The sequence below is a fragment of the Apium graveolens genome, chromosome 8, assembly GCF_009905375.1.
Source record: "Apium graveolens cultivar Ventura chromosome 8, ASM990537v1, whole genome shotgun sequence".
Taxonomy (NCBI): domain Eukaryota; kingdom Viridiplantae; phylum Streptophyta; class Magnoliopsida; order Apiales; family Apiaceae; genus Apium; species Apium graveolens.
In genome coordinates this window covers 259,785,709-259,796,441 of record NC_133654.1, presented here as the reverse complement: position 1 = coordinate 259,796,441, position 10,733 = coordinate 259,785,709, and the positions used below count along the sequence as shown (strand labels likewise).

General features: G+C 35.8%; 1 protein-coding gene across 1 annotated transcript; it reads left to right on the top strand.

The window, feature by feature from the left end:
• Nucleotides 1-2,853: 2,853 nt before the first annotated feature.
• Nucleotides 2,854-7,873, top strand: LOC141677969 (lipid phosphate phosphatase 2-like). The gene is made up of 8 exons (XM_074484130.1): nt 2,854-3,062; nt 5,009-5,230; nt 5,397-5,484; nt 5,568-5,677; nt 6,309-6,399; nt 6,953-7,141; nt 7,238-7,297; nt 7,498-7,873. Exons 1-8 carry the CDS (start codon nt 3,012-3,014, stop codon nt 7,686-7,688), a joined length of 1,002 nt encoding a protein of 333 aa, XP_074340231.1. The 5' UTR covers nt 2,854-3,011; the 3' UTR covers nt 7,689-7,873.
• Nucleotides 7,874-10,733: the final 2,860 nt, after the last annotated feature.

Genomic DNA, 10,733 nt, shown 5'->3' with positions numbered 1-10,733 from the left:
TTTTCAACACCTTACTAATATGGTGCTCCTGCAATTGCTAGAAGCCAGATACCCAATACCATTCCATCTCATTCCTTATCCAACGTCTTGTCCCAATCAACTCAAGAGATCCGCATTGTGATTTCTGGAAGGAAACTGATGATTGATTCAGATAGAGGATTCCGAGAGCTTCGTTTTGATATGCTGCACGCCCGAATCGGAGTTCGATAACGCCTTCGTTCGTGTGTTTGATTCTCGGGAACGTATCGGTTTTCTCGGGTTTTTCTCTGTATTTACGGTGTTTTAACTGGTTGCAAATGAATAAACGGAATAAACGAAATAAGAAATAGGCTATTTATATTTATGGAATATTGGATCGTTCTGGATCGTTTTGGATCGTTTTGGATCATTAAATTAGTTGCTTAGCCGCTAAGTAACTGCAATAACGATCTGATTCAATACCAAAATCGGATAATTATCCAAACCGAGCTTTTTATAAAATATTATATACGAGAATAATATAAAAATATCCCGTCTCTCGAAAATACGGGTTTTATTGATTACCGAAATAACTATCGTATCGAAAATATTGCGCCGGGCCGCGCACGGGTCAAACCGTAATCCAGATTGAAAAAGTCAAAACACGGAAAATGTCCGGAATTACCAGATTAGGTTAGGAAGGAGTTTTCGGAAGAGTTTCGGGTTGTAAAAACGTAAAAACGGTTGAAGTCGGACGATTCCCGGCTTTATAAAATAATTTTGGTAATTATTCAGAAAATAATTAATAATACATAAATCATTATAAAATCATATAACACTCCAAAAATTACCAGAAAAATATCACAATTATCAATATTTTATTCTGAACATATAAAAATTAGAACACTCAAGGAATATCACATATAAACACCCAAACATCAATTCCACTTATCATATAATTCACAAAAATTCACATAAAAATCACATATTAATTCCAAATAATTATATTAAGTTCTGCTCGTCAAGTACAAAACTCAGCTCAGTTCCTTTACAACCCTATTCCCATTAAACAATCACACAAATATAATAACTTGTTGATTAAAGGTCATGTGCTTATTCGTAAATATAATTACCATGCATATAAATACAAATTTAACCAAACTCAAAACACATATGCTTCTCTGCAAAACATAACTTAAAAAGTTTAAATCACGGATCAACTGTCAAAATTTTACAACTTTCTTCACCATATAATGTAATTCCAGTAGTAAAAATCCCAGCAATATAGTTCTAAGCCCCCTTTTCTACCCGCAATTAGATTTGAAATGGCCTAGGTTTAAATAATTGAACGGGTTGGGTTGGGTTCATCGTGATAAAACATCTCTTCCCCCTGAGATTATGATCTTGATCAGCACCACTCCTTCTAGTGCCAATTTGTTGACGAAGGAATTTGGTAACAACAAAATTTGTGGTTCGTCAATCAAGATCTACGATGGTGGGTTTTCGTTGGAAAAGCCGCCAGAGTATGGTGGTTGTGATAAATTGGAGGCTGAGATTACTTAGGGTTGGTGGTGGGTCTTAAGGCTCTCACTCCCGACCTTTTATAATTTGCCTACGTATCCTTATTTATAGGGAATCAAACCAACGTATTTCTTGGGAACAAAAAACCTAATGGACTTAGATTTCTTATCCCGAGACCCAGTAGAAAACCTACTGGAAACCGTTTTCTACTAGTTTTAGAAATGTTCGCCGATGAGGCCTAACCATAAAGGCTCAAGACTCGTCCACGGTTTCGAGACTTCGCGGATAAGGCATCTCCCCGATCGAGAATAACCCTCCACCACCAAATGTTTTTCTAGTCTGTGGACGCATGTATAATCATGGTTTACCCCAAATGTTTGACGCATCCTTATCCCCCGAATGAGAAGCCCCCACCGGCTGGAAAGACAAGTGCAGGATACTCCGAAGTCTCCCAACGAGGATACCCGTTGCCTATGGAGACAGAGCTTCCAAAGTACTTATCAGAGTAATCTACCCCATATCCCCAATGAGGACACCCATTTACTACAAGAGGAGGTCTTTCCAGCATCATGAAGCGTCCAAGGAATCTGCCTAATTAAAAGTCCACCTTCTTTCAAATAATACAATAGGGTGCACCCTAACTTCTTAACAAGTTAGGACTTCCCATGTCCTATTATCCTGAGGGGCGCGTTCTTGGGAGGAGGGCAAAGCCCTAATTCAGCTTGAAGTAGGAAATTGCTTAATAACTTGCCCTAACTGAGTTTAATTGCCCTGAATTTGATCCGAACAATCCTTGTACCAAATTTTGGGTATAACACTATTTATTTTATTTAACTTTTACACTATTATACTGTTGGGTTATTGTTAGTTTTACACTAAAACTTACATTATTATAGTATTATAGTATTGTATTGGAGTTGATCTAAATGACACATTTTTAAAAACTATTTACTTTGGTCTATATATAAGTTTTTTTATTTTAAAATTTATTTACTTGGACTCGATCTCTTACTCTTATTTATTTGAGCCGGTTTAAATACCTACTTATTTTAAAATCATTTTAAATAAATATTCGAACATACTTAATTTTTGACAAATTCAAATAATAGAATATTAAAATAAAAATAACGAGATGATAATTATTAAAAATAGCCGCACTAGTTATAATGAAAAAAAGGAACCATCATCCTAAATTTCCAACTTGGAACACGTAGTTGCATAGCTAAGCAGCCTTTTAACGGCGTTTGGTCTCTGGAAATAGACCCCACGCGTCTTGAATGACGGAAAAAACAACCCTCTAGAAATTGTTTAACGGAGTCAATGTAGCAGACGGACGGCCAAGTAACTACTATAAATATCATCCAAACAAATTCAGTTTCAAATTTACGCACACACACGCAGAGATTATATTACACAACACAGGAGTAGTTATCTTACAGTTCTTGTCAGAGCCTGTCTTTAATCTATATTACTAGTACTTTCATAATTCATTTGTTATCTTAGGTTTTTGATATATACTGCTGTACATAAAAATGGCTTGGAAGGACATTTTCTCAGTTACGAAGTTCAGAGAAGCATTTCAGGTTTATTTCTGCTCTTCCATGATTATGATCAATATTCATTTTGCGATTACAATGTATTTTAGTGAATCTGCCTCCGTCCCAGATTACTTGTCCATGTTAACTTTTACGCGTAGTTTAAGGTGTATGAACCACATAGCTTTGTTGATAATTTTTTAAATTTTCTTTTTGTTTATAAAAATTTTAACAGGAAATTTGAAAATTAACAAAATTATACAGACAATGCACCTTAAATTGCGTGTAAAAGTTAAAAAGGACAAGTAAATCGGGACGGAGGAAGTATTTAATTGGTCGACAAGACTATTGCATGTCTGTAGAGTACTCTGTAGTTTAAGGTAGTTCGAACTTCAAAGTAAAGACTTAAAAAACTTGATCGTATTCGGAGATGTTCAACTGGAAACCTAAAACCTTTGTAATTTAATAATTTTGTTAGTCTTATTTGATTAATTTTTATAAATGCGTTTTGGTAGGTAAGTTGTACATTGTTGATTTATGTTAAGAATTAGTTTTGTGTTGGTCAAACTAATCCAATTTTCTTATTCTGTCAAATCATCTTCGGTTCTAAAATTGGAGACTTGAATTCAAGCTTTCTCGTGTAATTGAGAGATGAAGATTATTCCATGTTTTCTGTTACTCATCTTATATGTGGATGATGGTCCAGGACTTGGTACCATAATAAACTAATAACCCAAAGATATGCAATGAACTGAATGTTAAAGGTTCAAGACTGTCGCTCCTCTAGTTATATGTTATGGCACTGTAAACCTGTAATTGTATCACATTGCTTTGATGAATTTCATATATTTGTAACTGATTGCCAGACCTTTGCTGATCTGTGTGGAAGCTTGTTGTAGTACAGTATGCTAATTTGCTATTGTACTAAATAATTGAACTATAATTTATATGAGCCACGCTCTATGAAGAACACATTTTAGCGTGAGAACAATATTGTCAACGTGACATTGAAAATATAAATTATTCTTACCATAATAATCCGCAATTTAACAATGTCATCTTTTGCTTTCATCATCGAATTCTTCTTCAGTTATGTCATTTTTGTTCAACAAGATAGAGGATGCGAGATAAACAAAGATGGGAATATTGAGGAAGAAAGAGCAGTAGGGATTGCACGAGTGATCATTGAAATCTGAAAACTTATAATTTGCTGATAATTACATCAGTGTTTCTAAAATACCATAGAGATAAACCATTAGATTCATTAAATCAATGACAAATATATTTTTGTAGTTTGTGTTCTAAAAAGTTTTGTTGTAAAATGAGACAGTATATATAGGGGCTGGGCTGAGTAACAAACTAAAGTTAATCAACATAACTTGATTTGAATTTGTCCTTTAATAGTTCTTTTATATGATGAATATACAGTACTCGAATCTCACAACCACACATATACGGTATATATACAAATACACACACTGCTGTTATTAGCAAGCAGAGCTCCATATAAGCTGTACTGGTGGCCTATTATTACTGCTAGTGTTGTAATGTTCATTGTGGAATGGAGGTCTGAATTGAAAGTGAGTTCAAAATAACTACAAAAATTAGCCAAAGCCAAGTATAGAATGGAGCTTATGCATTGTTCACAATTCACTCCAAAATAAAAGCAAGGAATAAGTATAGAACTTTTGATTAATGTGATATAGCTTAATAAGTTACTTAAAAAACAGGGATATGTTTTACCTTGTCTGCAAGTCTGCGAGTAATCCCACTCTAGCATAAATTTGGATTTTGGAGGGTCAGGTTTGTCATAATTGATAAAACAGCAGCAGTTTGCATTTTGCTAATTTTAGAAAGTTGAATGTATATGCTCGTACCTCAGTCACCGTCTTCTTTTCAAATTCACACTTCAATTAGTAATTACCGATATAGTAATCAAAATTGAACCGTATTGGTCTTTTTTTTCCTCTCCTTATTTCCCCCTTTTTGAACAGGGAAGGACAACGGAGGTTGAGCTTGGTATGCATACTATCAGGTCTCATGGAACCACAGTTGCAAGGAGTCATAAGCATGACTGGTTTATCTTGCTCATACTTGTGGTCATAGAGATCATCTTAAATATAATACATCCTTTCTATCGCTTTGTTGGTAAGGATATGATGTCAGATCTTAAGTATCCGATGAAGGACAACACGGTGCCTATATGGGCAGTTGGAGTAAGTTTCTTGTATAGTTGAGGAGCTTATTTTTACACATTATATAAAATATTATTAAATCTTTTACTTCTCTACCTGCAACTTCTCAACCTATGACACGTGTTGTGTATACCTATTGATTTTTTCTGGAGAAACATTGCTGACTGCTCCTTTTGGTATTATGCAGGTGTATGCAGTTTTGTTGCCTATTATCATTTTCAATCTCTTCTATATCAGGAGGAGAAGTGTTTATGACCTTCACCACAGTATTTTAGGTGACAGCACTTAATAGCTTTTTTCTATCACCTTGTAATTAATTTCTAATGATAATGAGTTAAACATAGTATTCATTGTACAGGACTCTTGTTCGCTGTACTGATTACTGGCATCCTTACGGATTCAATAAAGCTTGCAGTTGGCCGGCCTCGGCCTGATTTCTTCTGGCGCTGCTTTCCTGATGGCAAAGATGTATGCAAGCCTAAACCATTGATATTTTCTTTAGATCATTTACTCTATATATTAATGTATTGGTCTCACTAACAGATGAATTGGCATAGGGCTCAGTCACCTATCTATCCAGATTACAGAAGGATAATATTGACTTCCACTTAAAAAGTAAATTTTGGGGAATTTTTGTTGATATATTGTAATTTGAATGAAGATTCCCAATAACTAGACACCATCGTACTTGCTTTTTGCTGTGGAGCATATTTCTATTAAATTGTGGTAAAATGCAATTAGAATGAGATCACATTTAAACTGTAGGTGGTAAATTACAATTTACCCAAAAACACAGAGTTGAATTAGCAAAAATGCTGTGATTGGAGTTTACTTTCGGTGTTAGAGATTTCATGGCTTAAAAGACATTTAAAATGACTGCAACATTCTATGCAATGTTTCAGAAGTGGACTAATTTCTTTCTTGTAATTAAAGGGCTTCTTTATTCTTGTCCAAGTGATTGTAGCTTTGGGTTACTTGCCTCGTGTATTACTATACATGTCAAAATGTTATTACAATTTACCTGCATTTTACTACGAGACAGTCTATTTTTTTGCACATGATTGCCTAATTCAAGATCTTTTTCTACTCCTATTTTCAGTTATATGACCAATTCAGCAATGTTGTTTGTCATGGTAAAACACACGAGATAAGGGAAGGGCATAAGAGTTTTCCAAGTGGTCATACTTCATGTAAGCACACTTCCTGCTTTCTTTGTAATACATGAGTGTACCGTGTGCACCAGTACCATATAAAATTTGTTGTCTCCAGATTTTAGAATTAAAGACACACTGTTGCAAATATGCCGACTTAGTTTCCTAATTTAGTATCCTGTACACTGTGTCACTTCCCTACTCCAGAGTTCTCAATGTTGAATTTCGATATCCAAATGCAATTAGCAATTTTCATTTAGAAATCTGTCTGTACGTAGTACAACTGTAGGTATTATCGTAGAATCTAATCTTCAAAATTATTCATTCCCCAAACTGGAAAGGAATTCTATTTGATTGAAATGCCTGCACTCTTAAGTACATTTGAGTTTTTAAATATTTAATTGTACTTTGAACAGCCAAAAAGTCTTGTATACATGTCCTATTATTTACTGGTAAAAGACCCTAGTATCACCTATTATGATCTGATATTACCGCTTCTTGATTTTGTACGTCTTTAATAAAGATGTAGTTTAATTCTGTTGTAGGCTTTGATTACATAATGAATCTGACCAATTGCCATGACTATCTGCAGGGTCCTTTGCAGGGTTGGGATTTCTCTCTTTGTACTTGGCTGGAAAAATTAGAGCATTCGATCGCAAGGGACATGTAGCAAAACTTTGTATCGTTTATCTTCCTCTCCTTGCTGCAGCACTTGTTGGTGTATCTCGGGTGGATGACTATCGGCACCATTGGCAGGATGTGTTTGCTGGAGGTCTCCTAGGTTTGTTCTTTACTTTTTCTTGCGATGATTAACTTATTATGTTTGTGTTATGTTGGATGGTGGCTGTTACTAAAGAACATTGTTATTCAACTCCAGGGCTTGTCGTGGCAACAATTTGTTATCTTCAGTTCTTCCCACCACCATATCACCCTGATGGTAGGCTCTTCGATATTATTTCATTTTAATTCAACTTCCTCGGGCAATTTATTCTATGGCATTAGTGAATTTTTCACTATTATTTCATTTTAATTCAACTTACACTGGCAATTTATTCTGTAGTATTAGTAATTTTTTCACTCTACAAGGATTCATGCTGCCGCATTCATTCACCTACAAACTTTGTTCATATGTTACAGGATGGGGTCCTTATGCACATTTTGATGCTCTAGACGAGACACGTTCTAATTCACTCGCAGCACCTCCAGCAAATGGACTCGAAATGCATGTAATGCAGTTTCAAACTGCAAGTAACTCTGAGTTTATGACAGTACCTTTAGGCCCCAATTCAAGCTCGAGGCTGAGTGACGTGGAAGCTGGCAGAATGTAGAAATTTTGTCTTGATTTACTTAGAGAGTTTATCTAGCTGTATAGGTCTCGTGTATATTCCACCTAGCGGGTCCGGTTGGCGGAATTTTTTCCCGCGCCTGTATAGTTTGCTCCTGAACATCTCCCCGGACTTCGTAGCTTATGTAAAGCCTTAAATACTGCATGAAATAAGTGATTTTGTGATTACATAGAGGAAATCGTAGTGGCGTTCATAATCCGGCCTTAGTTTTTGAATATGTAGCCGTATTTGAAAGTTAGTTTTTTGAAGCAAATTACAGATTTGATCAAAATGAAATCTCTTTATATTAGTGTTTGGTCTAGAGAACATATTGCTAAAGCTGTGGGTTTGCCTCTCAATTTTGATGATAATACTGCTAGGTTTGAATCTTTGAAATATGCCCTGGTGCAAGTCATGTTATCTTATTCTAGTCCTCGCCCCGATTGTCTTTGGGTCCCTGTTCAAGATGAGTATGGTGAGGAAGAACTCATGAAGGTCAATTTCTTGTATCCTAAATTGCCTTACTCATGTAATCACTGTCGAGCTTTTGGTCATTCTTTCTCGAGATGTATTCACAACCATAATGCAGTGAAACCCACACCCAGGACCAGGCCTACAGCAAATCAGGGGGCTGCAAAGGTCCAAAAAACCAAACAACACTCTACTTCACATCAGTTCGAGCATATTGATGCAGCTCCGAATAGCGAACAACAACATCAGGAACCGTTAGATGCAAATATGGATCCAACTGATATATATGCTACTGATATTAATCCAGTCATAGCAGGACACTTTTTTGGTTGTGACTTAGTAGCTGATGCTGACCAGACTTTAGCAGATGTTCAATCTAGCATTGCTAAAGACACAGATAACGGAGATGATTTAGAAGCTTTTGTGTAGAAATTGCAGAGAGCAAAGATTGCCTATAATCAAGAAAGTAGAGATGAAGATTGATACAGAGAGAGAGATGTTGAACTTTACATTTCATTCAATTAATTCTAAACTGATTACAGCCTCTCTCTATATACAAGACTAACATGACCGTAACCACTTTTCCCTCCAAAACTTGAACACTTAATATTTACATGACCTTGCCTATTTTAGCTATTTACATCATTGACTCTTGACTTGACCTATCCATAGGGGCCTCACCAATCCCCATCACCCTCTTCATAGGGGCCTGAATAACACAGTGATGAGAATTGAAATGAGCTTCGTAATTAAGATGTTTAGAAAGTTGACTCACAGATATGAGATTAAATTGAAACTCAGGAATTAGTAAAACATCTGTGAGGACTATATCAGAAGTAAGTGACACTTGACCCTTATAATGCACTGTGGTAACTTGACCATTTGGAAGAGATATTTTAATATCGCAATAAATTGGATTAACAAGTAATGTAGCTTGACAAGTAATATGATCTGTTGCTCCTGAATCTAGGATCCAATCAGCAGAATTATGACATCCAGTTACACACACAGTAGTCATAGATGAGCACATAGAATTGATACCTGATTGAGGAGGTTCAACAGTAGAAGGGATAGAATTTTCCTGATTTAACAATGCCATAAGTTGTTGATACTGTTCAGGAGTCAAGTTTGAGTTACTGGTACTGCTCTTGCCTGTATCATCAGCTTTGACAGTAGTGCTCACATTAGTGTTGCCAGAATGGACTTGAGCTATCATTCTACTTTCACCACCAGTAGATGTCTTGTTGAATTTCTGAGAAGGTTTGTTTCTAGGAGGAAATCCAATCAAATGATAGCATCTGTCTCGAGTATGATTTGTGCCATTACAGTGTGTACACTCAAGTGTCCCTTTTCTGCTTTGAAACCTGTTATTCTTCTGATCAGAATTTGGAACAAACTTCTTAACATCGGACTTTGCAAATCTGTTATTAAAGTAACTTGACACATTCTTTGTCATTAACACTGCAGATTCAGGTGCATTGTTGTGAAGATAAGAATAATTCCTTTGCCTTTCATCTTGTTGGAGCAGCCCCAAAACAGTTTGGGCATGGGATTCATCATTAGTAGCTGGCCTCTGATGCTTGTAAAACTATCACTAAGGCCCATCAGAAATTGAGTAACCTTCACGGTTTTCTCATATTGTTCAATTTCTCCTTTAGCCTTACAATTGCAGACACAGGTGCACTTAGGCACGTTTGAGACGCTTAACAGATCATCATACAACTTCTTAAACTTTGTATAATATGCAGATATAGACAGATTATCTTGAACCAATTCAGACAGCTCCTTCTTTATGTCAAAAAATCTAGGTCCATTGTTTTGAGTGAATCTCACATGTAAATCATTCCAGATTTCTGTGGCATTCGATACATACACTAGACTCGATCGTATTTCAGGTACAATTGAATTCAACAACCAAGAGATAATCATGTCACTGCATCTTTGCCATGAATCAAGATAGGGAGATTCAATACCTGGAGTTTTATATCTTCCGGTAACCATTCTCAATTTGTTTTTGGCTGAAAGTGCGAGAGACATAGACCTCTTCCATTCGTTGAAGTTATCCCCTGTTAATGATGTTGAGACAAGGATCTGACCTGGATGATCCGAGGGATGAAGATACAGCGGGTGATTCGATTCAAGATTGATCGTACTGAAATCACCGTCAAAGTCTGAGAGATTTGTAGTGGTTTGTGTGTCTGAGTGATTTGCACCAGTTTGTGCATCTCGTGTTGCATCATTACGCTTATTTGATTGATTTGTTGTTGTGTGATTTGTTGTCATCAAGGTGTTTGGCGTATTGTCTCAATCAATCTTTTCAACAATTGATGATGAACAACTGATAACAATGAACAAGTATAATTTGTTAATCTGAACAAATCAAGGAAATCAAGATGAAGATCTCAGGTATAAAGTTGCGGAAGCTCTGATACCATGTAGAAATTGCAGAGAGCAAAGATTGCCTATAATCAAGAAAGTAGAGATGAAGATTGATACAAAGAGAGAGATGTTGAACTTTACATTTCATTCAATTAATTCTAAACTGATTAGAGCCTCTCTCTATATACAAGACTAATA